This window comes from Bufo gargarizans, chromosome 6 (assembly GCF_014858855.1).
Source record: "Bufo gargarizans isolate SCDJY-AF-19 chromosome 6, ASM1485885v1, whole genome shotgun sequence".
Classification (NCBI taxonomy): Eukaryota; Metazoa; Chordata; class Amphibia; order Anura; family Bufonidae; genus Bufo; species Bufo gargarizans.
The window spans coordinates 145517973-145537146 of NC_058085.1; the positions used below are offsets into that span (position 1 = coordinate 145517973).

At 45.3% G+C, this 19174-nt stretch overlaps 1 protein-coding gene across 1 annotated transcript in view; it reads left to right on the plus strand.

The window, feature by feature from the left end:
• The window catches only part of LOC122941141 (KAT8 regulatory NSL complex subunit 1-like), a 63809-nt gene that overhangs the window by 37029 nt on the left and 7606 nt on the right, over window positions 1-19174 (plus strand). Inside the window, 9 exon segments of the mRNA XM_044298167.1 lie at window positions 10315-10456; window positions 10597-10716; window positions 13082-13143; window positions 13240-13396; window positions 15867-16026; window positions 16513-16611; window positions 16614-16673; window positions 16872-17039; window positions 17118-17254. Coding sequence (XP_044154102.1) covers window positions 10315-10456; window positions 10597-10716; window positions 13082-13143; window positions 13240-13396; window positions 15867-16026; window positions 16513-16611; window positions 16614-16673; window positions 16872-17039; window positions 17118-17254 — 1105 coding nt within the window.

Sequence of the window (19174 nt, forward strand, 5' to 3'; positions counted from 1 at the left end):
GTTCCGCCACACCGCAAAAAGTAGAATATGTTCTATTTTTTTTGCAGAACGGAAAGATTATTGCGGATTGTGAACCCATTCAAGTGAACGGATCCGCATCTGCAGACGGCGGCCCCGTGTCGTTTAGGCTTGCCTAGTTTTGTGTGCATGTTTATATGCTGTATGTGGGAGATTGCCGTGTCGGGGCCACAGAGGTGCACCCTTCTCAGAGCAGCGGGCGGTGAGGTCACTTGTTTATCTGGGAAGGGTTCTTGCGCATACGTCCTGCTCTCCACTCCAAGAGGCTTTTTCTTCTTTCATGCACTTGAGCAATTCGGCTTGAAATTAGGTAAAACGTGGAATTCCTGGGCATGATTGTATGCCCTCTTATTGTCATGGCTGGCTGACAAGTAGCTACAGAACCTGCTGTTCCAGGAACAAAATTAATTTCACTGTAAAAACCTTACAATTCTGGGGGGAAAAAATACAGCGGGAGTGAGTCATTGTTATAACAGATGCCTACAACTTGGGACCATCCAGCTGCTGCAGAACTACATCTCCCGACATGCTGGGAGTTATGGCTCTCCAGGTATTGAGGTATTGTAACGCTTCATGCTGGAGACCTCCGATGCCGGACAACATGGGGTTAATGTGCAGAGGTGCTTACTATTAACGTGAGGCACATAGAAGTCTAAATTGGTAAAACTGTGCGCCTCACATTGATAGTAACGCCATCAATAGCCTGCTTACCTAATGGACAACGTGAAATTAACGCATGAGATACATGAGGGAGTCGCTTCCTAGTAATGTAAGGCCCCTCTGTAGCAGCCATCTCTGATGTAGCACACCTTGCGGCCCCTGTACAGCAGCCATTGTGTCTGAACGGTTTCTTGAAGCATCTACAGAAGGTGTGTGCACCACCACTGGCACATGTGAAACCAGTGCCCACATGCCATCCCCTATAAGAAATAGAAGTCTTTAGTGTTAACAGAGCAGCAGTAGGGATTTTGTCTGAACCTCACCACATTCCTTTGGATACTACAGATGACGTCTTGGAAAATACGGTTGGAAGATGACCGCTCAGTTAAAAAAAAAAAAAAAAACCTGGGAGGGAGGCTTTCCCCGAATCCAGTAACTTAGCTCTTACACAACACAGCCTCAGTGTTATTTCAGCTCATACGGAAATGGAATTAACATGAAATTGACTAATTCTAATAGCTCTTATGACTTGGCGTGGTGGCACTGCTCATTTAAAGGGGACCTCCGTTAGTGGTAGTAGATGGCACAACTAAGGAAAGAGGGTCTGCAGGTCTTTGGTTCCATGGTGGAGGGGAATACTTCTTTTGCTGGGCAGGTCTAGCATTGAGTGGTTTCCATTTGTGATATGGTGATTTAGGTCCAACCAACTATGGGCAGTAGAACATATTTTCCATAGGTCGGAACCGAGGAAAATGGGATTGTTTAACCTCATCCTTGTGTATTCTTCATGTTTCAGTATTTGAGAGCTGCATACATCTGTAAGAGGTGTATGTCGCACTGCTTCCCTACTGGGCCGTGAGCCTGTTAATGACATGTCTGCACAATGTCAAGAGCGAGCATACAAAGCCAGTAAATGCTACGCACTTCAGTTCCTCCTATGATCTGCTGCTCCCTTCACAAGGAGGGGTGTGTATGTGTGCGTGAGATAATGGCTTTGTAGGACACTGATAAATAGCACTTGTTTCCTTTATTTATATAGCACCAACGTATTCTGTAGCACTGTACAGGGAATGTCTCCAGTAGTTCTCTAGACCAGGTCCAGACTTGGCAGATAAATTCCTCTGTGCCTTTTCCATGAATCCAAACCCAATCTCCATACATGATTTTTCACCCTTTGCACTGTGCTGCAAATCTGCCCTGTCTGGAGTTGGCCTTAGGGTCTATTCTGAGCCAGAAGGACACATGTTAGCACCTCGATACTAAAACCACTAGGTTTGACGATAGCATGGTCATAATGGGAATTGTAGTTTTGCAACAACTGGAGAGCCACATTGGATCACTGTAGGGAGGAGGTAGCTCCACAGCTTTATGGAACAGTCAAGTCCTCTGCATAGGTCTATCATGCAAAATGCCATTGATTTGCTTGGCACTTTGGCACCAGTCAGATTTTACTTGTTGGAAATTCAATCCAAAGGGGACTGGGTCTGCTCTTTAGAGGCTCACAAAGTCCACTAATGTGATATTGTCAGAAGTCCATGGCATCGTCACTTTTGGGTGAATTTCTCACATCTGGTTGTGTCTTCTCTCGGGTGCAAGACCTAGCGGCTCCTCAAATACATGAGCCTTGAAGGAAATGTGTCACTGTCAGTTCTGCCAGTTAAAACCTGATAGCGACACGTTTCCTTTTTTTTTCTAATCTGTTTACGGTAGCCCCATGGGCCATAGACACTGGAGGGAACCTCATTGACTTCTATGGGAGAGTATTCTAGGCATGGAGTGTGACCTGTGCAGAGGTCATTGTCACAGCTTATCTGCTCCTTACTTGTACAATCGCCTATTGGGAATGGTGGATCGTGTGTGTGTGTGTGTGTGTGTGTGTGTGTGTGTGTGTGATGCTTGAGAAAGACTGCAAAGAGCAGTTGAAAACGTCGCACAGGGGAAATAAAGAGGGTCGTTTTTCACCGTATCTTGGAGTGCTGCCTCTTCTTTGAAAAATATATATATATATATATAATATATATTTTTAGTACAGACCAAAAGTTTATTCACACTGAAGGCAGCAAAACTATGAATTAACACATGTGGAATTATATACATAACAAAAAAGTGTGAAACAACTGAAAATGTCATATTCTAGGTTCTTTAATGTAGCCACCTTTTGCTTTGATTACTGCTTTGCACACTCTTGGCTTTCTCTTGATGAGCTTCAAGAGGTAGTCACCTGAAATGGTCTTCCAACAGTCTTGAAGGAGTTCCCAGAGATGCTTAGCACTTGTTGACCCTTTTGCCTTCACTCTGCGGTCCAGCTCACCCCAAACCATCTCGATTGGGTTCAGGTCCGGTGACTGTGGAGGCCAGGTCATCTGGCGCAGCACCCCATCACTCTCCTTCATGGTCAAATAGCCCTTACACAGCCTGGAGGTGTGTTTGGGGTCATTGTCCTGTTGAAAAATAAATGATGGTCCAACTAAACTCAAACCGGATGGAATAGCATGCCGCTGAAAGATGCTGTGGTAGCCATGCTGGTTCAGTATGCCTTCAATTTTGAATAAATCCCCAACAGTGTCACCAGCAAAGCACCCCCACACCATCACACCTCCTCCTCCATGCTTCACGGTGGGAACCAGGCATGTAGAGTCCATCTGTTCACCTTTTCTGCGTCGCACAAAGACACGGTGGTTGGAACCAAAGATCTCAAATTTGGACTCATCAGATCAAAGCACAGATTTCCACTGGTCTAATGTCCATTCCTTGTGTTCTTTAGCCCAAACAAGTCTCTTCTGCTTGTTGCCTGTCCTTAGCAGTGGTTTCCTAGCAGATATTCTACCATGAAGGCCTGATTCACACAGTCTCCTCTTAACAGTTGTTCTAGGGATGTGTCTGCTGCTAGAACTCTGTGTGACATTGACCTGGTCTCTAATCTGAGCTGCTGTTAACCTGCGATTTCTGAGGCTGGTGACTCTGATGAACTTATCCTCCGCAGCAGAGGTGACTCTTGGTCTTCCTTTCCTGGGGCGGTCCGCATGTGAGCCAGTTTCTTTGTAGCGCTTGATGGTTTTTGTGACTGCACTGGGTTTTCATTGGGTTTTCCCAATTTTTCAGACTGACTGACCTTCATTTCTTAAAGTAATGATGGCCACTTGTTTCTCTTTACTTAGCTGCTTTTTTCTTGCCATAATACAAATTCTAACAGTCTATTCAGTAGGACTATCAGCTGTGTATCCACCTGACTTCTCCACAATGCAACTGATGGTCCCAACCCCATTTATAAGGCAAGAAATCCCACTTATTAAACCTGACAGGGCACACTTGTGAAGTAGGGTTGTTGCGGGTATCGAAATTTCGATACCCAATCGATACTTTTGTCCCGGTATCGATATGATACCGGCATTTCAGTTTTTTCGATACTGGGCTGCGCTTCTGCGCAGCCTAGTATCTTTGAACATGAGCGCGCTGCTATTGGCGCACTCATGTTCTCTCAGCGGCACAGGGAGAAGGAAGCTGTCCTCCTCCCTCCCCCCTGTGCTGCTGCCGCTGCCACCAATGAAAAGAGAGGGGCGGGCGCATTGCGCCACCAATGATAGGACTATTCCCATTTCCCACACAGAGCGGCGATGTCTCAGCACTCGCCATTATTCCTGGGCGCCACTCCGTTCGCCTGCAGTGCCCCATTACTGTCTCCTCTCCTGCTCCACATGCTGCTGATTACTATCGGAGCGATGGGAGGAGACATCAGCTCTTCTAGTGGGCGTTCCTTCTCCCTGCGCTGCGATTGGATAGCACTACAGCCAGGGAGAAGGAACGCCCACTAGTGAATCTGATGTCTCCTCCCATCGCTCCGATAGTAATCAGCAGCATGTGGAGCAGGAGAGGAGACAGTAATGGGGCACTGCGGGCGAACGGAGCGGCGCCCAGGACTAATGGTGAGTGCTGAGACATCGCTAGGTGCCGCTCTGTGTGGCCTGATAGTGAAAGTCTGGAGTCCCATATAGTCAGTCTTTAACACAATACAGGAGGCGGGTGCCGACAGCAGAATCTCATTGCCAGCACCCTGCCCCTGACAGGGAGCTGCGATCAGAGGCAGTTAACACCTGGTTGCCATGGTAACATCCCTGTGCACAAAGCACAGAGCAGCAGGGCAGTGTGAAGTCCTATTCACCCTGATAGAGCTCTATCAGGCTGAATAGGACAAGGTATGAAAGATCCCAGGTTCTAGCCCCTAAGGGGGGAAATAGTTATTAAATAAAAAGTGTAAAAAAAAACACCAAAATATGAAGTATAAATCACCCCCTTTTCCCAATTTCACATAAAATATATAAATAATAAACATATTACATATCGCCACGTCAGAAAAGTCCAAACTATTAAAATATAAAAAAAATCTAGGTGGTGAACGCCTGGAACAGAAAAAAAATTAATAAAAACTGCGCGATTTGCCATTTTTAAAAATGAGGAATGCACGTGGCTTTTTTGGTTTATTTTTTTCGCGTGGTATCGAGTATCGCAATACTTTTTCATGGTATCGAAACCGAATCAAAAATTTGGTATCGCAACAACTCTACTGTGAAGTGAAAACCACTACCTCTTGAAGCTCATCAAGAGAATGCCAAGAGTGTGCAAAGCAGTAATCAAAGCAAAAGGTGGTTACTTTGAAGAACCTAGAATATGACATATATTTTCTGTTTCACACTTTTTTGTTATGTATATAATTTCACATGTGTTAATTCATAGTTTTGATGCCTTCAGTGTGAATCTACAATTTTCATAGTCATGAAAATAAAGAAAACTCTTTGAATGAGAAGGTGTGTCCAAACTATTGGTCTGTACTGTGTGTGTGTGTGTGTGTGTGTATGTATGTGTATATATGTGTAATATATATATATATATAATGTCATTCTAATCCTACCTGGAAAGATGAGCAGATAACTGCAGTAAAGTGCTCTGCACTGACCAAGAAGTGGAACCTAATGTTAGGCTTACTGGCCAGCGCGAAAACTGCATGATGATTTTTTTTTTTTTTTTATAAATATAGATATTGACATTTCAAATTCAAAATAAGATCACCAAAAATTCTTAAAAAAAATAAAAAAGTTGAACATAAAATCATGATCGCAACAGTCATGTAAGGCTACATTCACACGTCAGTATTTTTCTATAATCCGAATTTCGGTCCGTTTTTTGCGGATCCAGTTGTTCCTGAAAATGTTTCCGTATGTCATCCGTTTTTTGCATGTATACATTTCAATAATCAAATAAAGTTGTTTGGATTTCTTTGAAAAAAAAAAAATCAAAAAAAATATTTGCTATGTGTTTCCAGGAACGGATTCCGCAAAAAACGGAAGACATACGGAATGACATCCGAATGTCTTCCGTTTTTTGCGGAACCATTGACTTTGCATTGTACCAGGATCCGATTTTTCAGGAACATAATAGGACATGTTTTATATTTAAACGGACATGCGGAACGGAACAACGGAAACGGACAGCACACATTGTGCTGTCCGATTTTTTATTTTTTTTCCAGGACCCATTGAAAATGAATGGGTCCTGATCTGGTCCTGATCTGTTCCGCAAAAAACGGAACAGATCAGGAAAGAAAAAACGAACGTGTGAATGGACCCTAAGATGAATGTAAATGGTTAAGTTCCATGATGGATTCTCCATGACATTGGATGTCACCTTTTTATCTTCCTCCCAGCGAGCGATTGTCCCTCTGTTATCGGCTGCTTTATTTCCAAAAGGCTCCCTGCAATGTCTTGATGTCTGCAGGCCTTTTCTCCTTAACACACCAGACGTCTCATCAGTAAGCCTATTTAAAGCCTGCTCTCCGATATCTTTCTAGTTTTTTTTTTTTTCTCCCCCAATCTTACTAGAATTCCTCCAGATGTCGCAGCCACTATTCAAATGAGAGGTTTTTATATGCACCATACCTGTCCCAGAAGTGCAATACTTTCCTTGCTCTATACTGTTGATGAGTGGTATGTGGGTAGTCGGAAATATAGTTTGCACCGACCCCAATGACTGACCAGGTGTAGCAGAGCTGAGTGTCATAATGTGTTTGTGTTTTTTACATGGGACTGCATGTCGACCCTAATGCGTTCTCATGGCTAACTTTGATGCACTAAAAGTCAGAGCTAAATGACACCATCAGCCCTGCTGCATTTCTCTCCTCTCTTCGGTGACCTGTGTCCTCCCAAAGGGGCTTAGTACGTTACATAGAAATATCGTCCCCCAGGATGCTTCAGGTGCAACATTGCCGTCTCAAAGGAATGCAGTATGGTAGCGAAATATAACAATGTAAAGCTGGTTATGCAAAAAAGTTCTCTGTATTAAAGTGCCTGTACTGTCCTAGCTGTTCATCCTGAGCTGCCAGGTTCATGAACAGAATGGTACGAGCCACAGTGAAGACCTTTTCCTCTACGCCTGCTCACCCAGGTCATTACATTGCTATATTTCTTAATATGACAAGCTTGGGCAGGGTTGTTATACTTGGAAGACATTATTTGCATGTAGTCTGTGCCCCTAGGGAAGTGAGGAGGCAGCCATGCTTCATGCGTCGTAATCTTATTTCCTGTGTCCTGTTATCATACCCCACTCTATGGCTACCCCTGCTGATTTTGGAGTAGACATGGCTGCTGATTTAGCCCTCTCCATGGCAAAGGGTTAAATCTGCACCATAGATTCACATTTAAAGGGAAGCTGTCACCATGAAAATGTAAAGTAATCTGCAGGCAGCATGTTATGGAGCAGATTGATATAGTTTTATGGGAAAATATTCAGTATAATTTATATTTTTTTTATATCTCTGCTCGTTCTGGGCTTTGAAGTCCAGGAGTCGGTCCCATCAGTGATTGACAGCTATCTCTGTATACACAGTCATAGAGGGAAGACTGCTTGACTTCAAAGCCCAAAATGAGCAGGAATTTAAATGAATAAAATACAGTTTATACTTTTAGTCTTTTACCATAAATCTGCTCAGCTCCTCCTGCTCTATAACATGCTGCCTGCAGATTACACTGCATTTTCATGTTGACAGGTTCCATGTAAAGTCAATTTACACTATGGATTATTTTTTTTAGCAGCGTGTGGGAGAGATTTCTAAAATCTCATTCACATTACTATACAGCAGCGAGGCCTTCTGGGCAGATGTGCTGTGAAGCTGGCCTGCACATTAGGCCCGCTCAGATGGTCAGTTTTTAAAATGGCGGTTTCCATATGCCGTTGGTAGGACGGCAGAGACAGTATTCTCCAATGGCTTCCAGATCTGTGTTCCATGAGAAACAAAGTGTTAATTGCACCATTGCCGTCTTAGCTCTTGAGAATTTACACTGCACCGATGAAGCGTTCCTTCTCAATAACTGCCTGCTCATCAGTGGAGGTGGGCATTTACATGCAGCGATCGCCTCCTCAGCTGTCACTTGTCCTCATACAGGTTCATTGTTTCTGGGCAGCAGATCACACTGAATGTTCTGCTACCCAGACACCATGATTTTTGCAGCACAGCAGAATGGACTTACGGATACAGACGGCTCACATTTTTTGTGGCCCCATTGAAATTGTGCAGTTGTGCGCATGGGGCCTATTGATGAATGTCATCCATACCCACAGATTTCAACCGTCTGATACATATGGGGGTCTTCCTGACACTAACCTTACAGCAGATGACAGGGGAGGCAAAGGCCCCTTTACACAGGCAGAGGGTCGGCCAGATAATCGCTGACCAGCGTTCATAGGAACACTCGTTAGCGATTATCTGGTGTTGATTACCCAATGTACGAGCAAAGTGCTTGTTCATCGGGTAATATGATCGTTTGTGCTGTCATCTAAATCATGATTTGCCGGCAGTAGAACATGCTCTGTTGCCGTTGAATAACAATTCTGTATGGGGACGAGCAATTGTATTAGTGATCCCTCCTCCCCGTACTGTGTCTCCACTGACGAAAAGGTGATGGCTGGGAAGGAACACTACCTTTCGGACAAACTGCTAAATTTTCCCTTGTAAGGATCTTTAGGATCAGGCTATTAGAATTTCACCTGGCGAATCAGTTTTTTCTCTGGCGGGCAGCCTTCTCCCCATTCACAACACGTGTGTGTTCCAGAGTGGGCATGTATACGGGAGGGGGCACTTTGTCGGCACAGCGTTTGTTAGGCCAACAGTTACCTTATGTGTGCGGCCAGATAGATGACCGTCATTGGCTGCCATATTGTATACATGTTATGCAGCACATTCTGGCACTATAATGATTTTTTCCCCCTAGATATTGGAAAACTACAACTCCCATCATGCTGGCAGTTGTAGGTTTGCAACAGCTGGAGTGCTACAAATTGGAGACCACTGCTTATAGTGACTTGGTGGCTTTTGCCTTCTTTTTATGGTTCCAAAAGATCTAAAATGAAGCAACTTTTCAAATAATTTTATTTAAACATATCCTACTGTTTCGTGCCTACAGCACCTATGCAGATCTGTGTCTCCATGGTAACAGAATACAGACCTGGGAGTACAGCTAAGGCTACTTTCACACTGGCGTTTCTGGGTCCGCTTGTGAGATCCGTTTCAGGGCTCTCACAAGCGGCCCAAAACGGATCAGTTCAGCCCAATGCATTCTGAATGGATAAGGATTCATTCAGAATGCATCAATTTGGCTGAGTTTGGTCTCTGTTGTGTTTTTTAGACTGTCACTAAAACGCAGCTGGCAGCGTTTTGGTGTCCGCCTGACGATGCGGAGCCAAACGGATCCGTCCTGACTTACAATGCAAGTCAATGGGGACGGATCCGTTTTTCACTGGCACGATATGGTGCAATTGAAAACAGATCCGTCCCCTATTGACTATCAATGTAAGTCGAGACGGATCCGTTTTGACTTAGACTTTTTATTGAATGAATAATGCAAACGGCTCCGTTATTAATGGATACAAGCGTTTGCATTATTGGTGCGGATCTGTCTGTGCAGATACAAGCCGGATCCGCACAAAACGCGAGTGTGAAAGTAGCCTAATTCTTAAATAGGCCCTGACCTTTTTGTGTTCCCTGCCCCCTCGCTCCAGTCCGCTGGTCTGCTGACAGTACAGTAAATCACATCTCTGGAGTGGGGGTGGTACAGGTAATGAGGGTGGAATGATCCTATCTGCACAGAACCACCATGGCTTTTGTTTGTCTCTCCCGCCGGCAGTGCACAAAGCCTTTCTGGACACAATGTTTTTTTTTTTCTTTATTGCTGTTTGTGAGGAAGCTGGGCGACAATTGATACCATTCACCCAGCTTTCCCTGACTCCTGAGTGAAATATATAGCTAGTTATGCAGATGTTGTTGCCTCAATGTATAAATGTCTGTTGCTTGGAGCTCCCCTTTAAATTTCTTGGTGGCTTTCATATTATCTGGTCAGATATAAGCTTCTCCATTCATTGAGGCCGACTCTGCGGAGCAGCATTTGGTGTGATAATGGCCCTGCTGCCGTGTTGCTCTGCAGCGCAGCGCTGGTGCTGCAGGATGAGCAGGTGCTCTATGAATTAGTGATGACTTGTAATTCCCGTTTCCCTTTATTTTTGGTTAAATATTTCCTCTGTACGGTAGGTTCCACCTCGGAGCCTCCATCTTGAGTCCTAGTCCTGATGATTTTACTTCTTCTGTTCCTCCAGGAAGAGACGCTGCGAGTGGGTTTGGGCTCAGGAACGAGCCGATGTGGTGAGTCGGTGGAACTGGCTGCAGGCTCACGTGTCTGACCTGGAGTACCGGATCCGGCAGCACACTGACTTCTACAGACAGCTGCGAGCAGGGAAGGTAAGCATGGAGAGTCACCTGGGACAGCACTTCTCTGTCGTCTGGTGACAGCCAGCGCCACGAGGTGTCATGGGACTGTCTTGTGTTCTGACTATATCTGAAATATTAAGCATTATGTGAACCCTGTCTTCCGTCCACAGGGCCAGGTTGTCTTGGGAGATGCCAGTCCAGCAGAAAGTAACCCAGATCCTCTACAAACTTCTCCTACAGATGCAAGAACAGCCACCTGTGCATCCCCTTCACCAGACCCTGAAAAAAAGGTGAAGAACCTGGCATATAAACGTGTGTTTTTCTATGTAAAAAGGGACTGTTGACGTTACTGTTGAATAATGAGCCCAGCAGCCATGTGGACAGCTCAGGGATTGGATAAGATCGTTCCAAGATACTGGGGAATTGCCTAAATAACCATTCCCTGATGTCCTTTTATTATCAATATAAGGGCATCTGTCAGCATGTTTGCACCTATGAAACTGGCTGACCTGTTACATGTGCACTTGGCAGCTGAAGGCATCTCTGTTGGTCCCATGGTCATATGTGCCCATATTACTGAGAAAAATGAAGTTATAATATGTGCAAATGAGCCTCTAGGAGCAACGGGGGTGTCGCTGTTGCACTTACAGGCTCTGCTCTCTCTCTCTCTCTCTCTCTCTCTCTGCAACTGCTCCGCTCTCTGCACTTTGACAGCGGCAGGCAGGGAAAACATGATCCTACCTGACCCTGTACTTTAAAGTGGGGAGGGCACAGCAGTTGGAGAGAGAACTGAGCCTCTAGGTGTAATGGCAACGCATATATTAACCCTTTCATCCCCAGAGTTTTCTTTCCTTTTTTTTTTTTTTCTTTTGCGTTTTTGATTTGCGCTCCCTGCCTTCCTAGAGCTATAACTCTCTTTTTTTATTTGTCTGTTCACATTGCCATATAAGGTTTTTTTGTGGGACAAGTTGTACTTTCGAACGCCACCATTTAATATTTCATATGATGTAGTGGGAAGCAGAAAAAAAATTCCAAATGGGGTGAAATTGCAAAAAAAAAAAGCAATTCCACTACAGTTTTATGTTTTTTTATTTACGACGTTCGATATGCGAGAAAACTGACCAGTTACTTTTATTTAGGTCAGTACTATCCGGCGATACCTTTTGTGGTACCTATATGTATAGTTTTTTTGATAGTTGTTTTGATGGTGATAAAAAAAATTCGCCATATTTTGACCCCTATAACTTTTTTGTAATTTTTGTGTACAGAGCTGTACGGGGGCTCATTTTTTGCGGGGCGATTTGAACTTTTCATTGATACCATTCTGGTGTGTATGATTTTTTGATCACTCTTTATTTTCTTTTTGTAGAAAATGAAGCAACCAAAAACGGCGAATCGCCCATTTGGACGCTTTTTAGCAGTTTGCCGTATGGGGAATATATTTTTATACTATGGGCGTTTTGATACATCACAACATTTTTTATAGTTCCCTACTTTTTTTTTAAATAGTTTTTATCATTAGATTGCTATTATCATAGACTCCAATGCACTAGCATTGGAATCTATGATGATTTTACTAGTTTCCTATGGAGCCCTATTACAGGGAAGGGCTCCATAGGAAATGCTATGCAGCAGCCTCCTGTCATTACAAAGACAGGGGCTCCTGCACACACGCTCCGGCTCCTCCGATCACTGCACGGGGGAGCCAGGACACCACCGGAAGTGCACGCTTCTGGTGTTTCACGCGCTCAGATGACGTGGTACGGATTGACCACGACATCTGAGGGGTCAAATGTCCGCGATCGGCATTGCTGCCGTTTGCGGACATGAGCTGCGGGTGTCTGCTATAAGAGCGGCGCCATATTTAAAGACCTGGGCAGCGCCATACTATTACGGCTCTGGGGATGAAAGGGTTAAAATCTAATTTTTCTCAGAAATGCAAACACAGCTGCCAAGCACACATGTAACAGGTCAGTCAGTTTCATAGGTACAGATCTGCTGACAGATGCCCTTTAAGTAGAGCAGGGATCACTAATTTGTGGCTGCCCAGTTGTTAAAAAACTACAACTCCCAGCGTGCCCTGACAAGCAACAAGCTTGCAATTGTGGTTTTGCAACAGCTGGAGAGTCACAGGTTGGTGATTTCTAGTCTCTAGTTTCCTGAAGTATCTGAGAACACCACGTTTATCACTACACAAGTCTATTTGGTCTTCTCCACATCATAATGGGGAGGGTCAGCTTGTGCTTCATCTCAGAATTCATCAAGATGCAGATAAGTCACTTCACAAGCTGCTGCCTCAACTTGAGTGCTGAATGTTTTCTACCTGCAAACGGGCATATGTTACATCCCCATATAATGAGGGAAGCTTTTATTTTAGCTATTGTCATGCATCCTATAATCTGCTTTCTCACACCCCTCCCATCTGGTGTAATTACTGCAGCATATTTCCAGCAATCTTCTGGCAGCACAAGTGGTCAATGTAAAGTCAGTGGTGCCTGCGCTTGGGCTCCCTCTGCTGGCAGTTTGAGAAATTTCAGGCACACATTGCATGATTCAATTCCATGTAACTGTGCGTGATTGTCTATATTATATTTCTTCATCCTTGCCTAGCTTGGAGTGCACGACCCTAACACTGTTCTGATTTATTCTCTGTAGGCTGACACAGGAGCTGCAGAGGCTAAAATCTTACAGAAACCCATTAATGGAGTAGTCACAACGTGAGTATATAGTGTTTTTGGTTTTGTATTTTTCCAATTTGCTACAGTGTGTGTATATAGACATTGATAATTGTGCATGTCACATCCTCCCAACAGGCTCCCGTCACGCTCTGAGCTGGAGGAGCAGACGACGGGTAAGCCCTCAGCGGCCTCTGTGGACAACAGCTGTGTATGTGCAAGAACCAGACCAATCCTCCACTGTAAGAGAAGGAGGGTGGTGAGACCCGACAGGCTTCTACTCCTCCAAAAGAAGGTAAGGGTTAAATATGGCGATCCGTGTAGCATTCATGTCTTTGCAGGACAAGATCCTGAGGCAGACACTGGGATCCAGTCCTTAATAGTATTAGAAATGTTTTTTTTTTCTTCTAATTTCAGGGACCAAGCCAGGTATGGTGTCCGCATCAGGCCGATGCCAGGGCCCTCTGGTCTTGGAGTGGCCATGATGGCCTTAGTAAACATGCCCCTCTAACGGAAAAGGGAATTCCATTGATGTGTCAGCTTGCTTCCCTATAGACAGCTCCCCCTAGTGGTAGACTACCTGGACATATAGTCTGCCAATAGACTTCACAATCTATTGACATTTGTCTGTTATAAAAAAAAAATATACATTAAAGGGCTTCTGTCACCCCACTAAAGTGATTATTTTTTTTTGGGCTGGTGAAATTAGTTATATTGCGATATATCACAATATAATTGTGTCACTTACTTTGATCCAGCAGTTTCTTCAAAAAACAAAGTTTTATCATATGTAAATTCGGTCTCTAACAGCAAGTAGGGCGGCTACTTGCTGCTAGCTGCTGCAGAAATCCGCCCCCTCGTCGTGTTGATTGACAGGGCCAGCCGGGATCTCCTCCTCCGGCCAGCCCTGTCGGCATTTCAAAAATCGCGCGCCTCTGTGGATTCGGCGCAGGCGCTCTGAGATGAGGAGGCTCGTCTCCTCAGCACTCCCTCAGTGCGCCTGCGCCGATGACGTCTTCTATTTCGGTGATGTCATCGGCGCAGGCGCACTGAGGGAGTGCTGAGGAGACGAGCCTCCTCATCTCAGAGCGCCTGCGCCGAATCCACAGAGGCGCGCGATTTTTGAAATGCCGACAGGGCTGGCCGGAGGAGGAGATCCCGGCTGGCCCTGTCAATCAACACGACGAGAGGGGCGGTTTTCTGCAGCAGCTACCAGCAAGTAGCCGCCCTACTTGCTGTTAGAGACCGAATTTACATATGATAAAACTTCGTTTTTTGAAGAAACTGCTGGATCAAAGTAAGTGACACAATTATATTGTGATATATCGCAATATAACTAATTTCACCAGCCCAAAAAAAAAAAATCACTTTAGTGGGGTGACAGAAGCCCTTTAAAGTGATTTTTGGAATTAGAAGGTAGCCATTGGGCAGGATTTCTTACTGCTACATATGATGGGATCTTCAAAGATTTCTATGAGGTGCTTATCGATCCTGCAGTCTGGGCAGGTGTGGATAGATTGGTGCTTTTATTATAGCTGTCGGATGGTTGTTTGTTTGAGGTTCTAACACTCAGGACAAGCCCTGTCGTTGTGCTGTATTAGGACATGGTGCCATCATATGGGGGCACACTTTGTTAGAGTGGAGATTAACAGCAAAGAGTGGATTTTGCTCTGAATTACTTGGAGTGATTATATTACATGCTCACCCATTGATTTTTATGGGAAACCGTGTAATACATCATAAATTATTTCAGTAGCTGGAGTAGCTGATCATCCCTGGGGTTGCATTTAGAAAGGAAGGACTATTACTAACTGCCCATAAATTTTAAAGGGGTTGTCTCATCACAGACAATGGGGGCATATCGCTAGTTTATGCCCCCATTGTCTTATAGGTGCGGGGCCCACCGCCGGGACCCGCACCTATATCAAGAACGGAGCCCCGCAAAGTGGTGGCTGGAGGACTCCTGTCTGGTGACCACCAAGCGCGGTCCCCATAGAAGTGAATGGAAGTGCACCGCATATGGCCGGCCACCGCTCCCATTCACTTTTATGGGCTGGACGGAAATGGCAGAGCCAGCGCTCGGCTATTTTTGTCTGCCCCATAGAAAGTGAATGGAGGGTGCATGCGCAGTGCGCCCTCCACCATTTTCAGGGATCCGTTCTCGATATAGGTATGGGACCCGCACCTATAAGACAATGGGGGCATATCCTAGCGAGAAAGCAGGAGATGTTCTTAAATGTCTGCCAGTCTGTTGCTGTCCTGCAGTAATGACATTGCGACTACCCGCAGGTCACTGCTGCAGCCAGTCACTGCTGATTGGCTGCAGGGTTCATGTGTGGTTAGTTTGCTTAGTTGCAACGTCATCACTGCAGGGCAGCGACAGGCTGACGGGAGCTCTGGAGCGGCAGCAGATTTTCCTGGTGAGTAACTTTTATGTAACACATCTTCACCTTTCTCTGCGACTTTAAATTTAAAGGGGCTGTCCAGGACATTTTAAAGGATTTTTATAAATCCACTGACACCCACTTGGCAGATAGTCAGTCCAAGGAATCCATTAAGTTGGATTTTAATCTATCTGACCGTATGGTTTCCATGTTGTAGTGTAAATGTGAAATTCTTGGGCAACTTCCCTTCCAAGTGACTCAATAGCATAAAATAAGGGAAATGTATCGTTGTTTGCTGTGGGAAAACTGGATGTTTATCGCCCTCTGCTGGTTCTCAGGTGTTAATGTTAGTATTGTTTTTTTTTATTGCCATCTGCACAGGTTCAACGCAGCGTTCCCCGGCCCTGTGAGGTCTCCTCATCGTGTGTAATGTGTGCCACTTACCCAGGGGTGTCAAGCCAATTTCCATACAGTGATCCACTGTCTGAACGCCTGACCCTTCTGGATCCAGCTGTGCATCCTGTACTCTCCTTCCCAGCTGGTAAGTGTGAGATTACTGTCTTGCGTGGGCAGACTATGCAGATGTGGCATACTGTGGGAATTACACTGCAGTTTCATAAAATGGGCGACAACTAAGCACAAGTTATGATGAGGCATTCTGGGTGCTGCTTGGAATCGGTCAACAGTATGCTGACATACTGAGCAGAGCCGACATCCCATAATTCATTGCATTCTGGCAGCAAAAGACTGAATCAACAATGGGCTAAAGGATGTTGGGAGTCCTGAGACCAAACAAGTTGAATCCTGAAAGTATCACATGAATGGATTTTAAGACTTTCTAGGTGAAAACTAGAAATTATGTTTAAAAGGGAAGCAACCTTGCAGTTGACCATAACTAAGAACTGTAAGACACTACTGGAAGGACATGCTGGCATTTGTAGTTTCCCATTGCCAGAGATTGTGACTGCTCTATATAGCTATAATATGTCCTACACAGAATTTAGCAGCTGTTGTCTTACTCCCACAGATGTCCCGGTTGGTCTACAACTTCACTCTCTTCTTCGCTCCCACAACAAAATGGACAGGCTAAAATCCAGCAAAAAGTTAAAACAGCGTCCCCAAAATCAAGTCCTTACCACCCCGAGGGTCCTCGCACAGACAGAACACCTGGGATTTTCCATCCTCACAGTAAGTCTGATGTGACCTTCCCCTTCATATGTTTTTCTTTACGACAAGGCTCTGTATGAGATGGCTCTCCAGTTGTTGTGAAACTCCAACTCCCAGCATCTCCTGCCAACAGTTGGAGAATCACTACTTTCAGACCGGACCTTTATTTATGCTTCCTGTCCCTTGTGGTGTGTAATCGGATTTTTCTTCCAATTTCAGGACTAACTGTCCATAGGCCTTCTTCAGAGACCCTCTTAAAACAGCACTTGGAATCCTTACCACGCACCTTAAAGTGTGAGCGAATGTCAGCTCTGAAGACAGAGCGCTCACTCTCCATCCCCATTCCCCACAACAAGAAGAGGCATTATAGTCCCTTGGAAAGAGATGGTAAGGTTGGCCATCCAGTGCCTCTGTTATCTGTACTCACAGCCTCTGGCCTCTAATTCTCCCGTTGTGCTTTTTCAGCAGTAAGACATGAGTTGGAGAGCGGCAGGTCCAGTCCTGCTGCCGATAGCTTTTCCAGCCTGTCTCACACACCTTTATCTCGGCAACAGTCAACTCCATCTGAAGGGACTTCTGCATCGCTCAGTGCTGCTGCTGCGGTATGAAATGTCTTCATTTTATTTTCCGTAACCATATTGACTCTGAAATGATCTGTCGTGCAAGTTTTTGAATCCTGTGTTGTGCTTATTGGATAGGGGTATAAGCCCCATTATATGCCCAGTCTGTGATGCTGTCTAAGGCCTTCTTCACACATCAGTGATTTGGTCAGAGATTTCCATTGGTTATTGTGAGCCGAAACTAGGAGCGGAAGCTATACATAGATAAGGTGTAAGTGGAAGATTTCCTTCCCAACAATTGCCCGCTCATCAGTGAAGGAGACTGATGCATTTGCATGCAGCGATCTCTACAGTATGAGGGGCGATCACAAATGCCATTGCTCGTCCCCATACAGAATCATTACTTGTCGGCATCAGAGCGTGATTAGACAGCAAACGTTTCTTTAGTCCGCATAACAAATGTAATTGCCCGATAAAGGGGTAATCGGTGTCACTTTTACACAGGCAGATCATCGCTAACGAACGTTCCTATGGACGCTTGTTAGCAATGATCTGACCGACCCTCTGCCGGTCTAATACAGTCCTAACTGATCCATGTCAGTGTCTAGGTTGCTGTGGTGTTGCTCTGCACAGACTCCAGATATGCTTACCCTGTTCTGGTTAAAGGGGTTTGCCACTTTCTGGTTACTGTTGACAAAGTTGTCTGTGAGATGATTATATGTTACTTAGGCCACTTTCACACAGGGACCTCCGGCGGGCTGTTCCGTCGGGTGAACAACCTGTCGGATCCGTCCTGCTGCTAGTGAACGTGTGTTCCCGGAGACTGCCACTCCGTCCCCATTGACTATAATGGAGGGGAGGGGGAGGCACGGCGAGAGGCTGCCGGAATAAATGTTGGACATGTCGTAGTTTTATTCCGGCAGCCTCTGCCGGAACTCCGCCCCCATTAAAGTCAATGGGGACGGAGCGGCAGGACGGCTCCGACAGGCTGATCACCCGCAGAAACAGCCTGCCGGAGGTCCCTGCTGCTAGTGTGAAAGTAGCCTTACCAATGTAGCGTTTGTTGAAATTCTGCACCATTTTGTATATTTTATAAGATATGCTCCCCTGTAGGGGTGGGCGATATGGCCTAAAATCTATATTGCGATATAATTTTAAGCATGTGCGATATATATCGCGATATATTCTATATTTCAGGGGGGTGTAAACTTTATTTTTTTTGTTTACTTTTTATTTAATAACTATTAGCCTCCTTAGGGGCTAGAACCCTTGTCCTACTTACCCTAATAGAGCTCTATCAGGGTGAGTAGGATCTCACACTCTCCCTGCTGTCCTGTGCATAGTGCACACAGCAGCAGGGAGCTGACTATGGCAGCCAGGGCTTCAGTAGCGTCCTGGCTGCCATGGTAACCGATCGGAGCCCCGCGATTACACTGCTGGGGCTTCGATCAGAAGCTACCACCCTGGGGCCTGCAATTAATTTAATACTACGAAGAGGGGGAGTAGAAGGGAGGGGCTGTGGCCACTGCGCCACTAATGAATATAGTTAATATGCCTGAATACAAACGTAGCTGCCTGCATATGCTGGCCATATCCCATACCTGAACTCTAATACTGCGCTCCGTGATCTGCCGCAATTAACCCCTCAGGCTACGTTTGTATTGAGTCCCTCCCCTCCTCTCTATTCTCATTGGTGGCTCAGTGGCCACAGTCCCTCCCTATTCTCATTGGTGGTCAGCGGCAGCCGCACACAGTGGGGAGGGAGGGACTCTCTCCTTCTCCACTGTGCCGGCTCAGGAGAACATGTTGAGTGCCGAGAGCGGTGCATGCTATGTTCTACCTCGATATGGCGATATAAACGAAATCTCTATCGTTGGCCAGATTTATATCGTTTATATTGCATATCGTCTATATCGCCCACCCCTACTCCCCTGTTTACAAAGTATTTTGTGCTTTCCACAT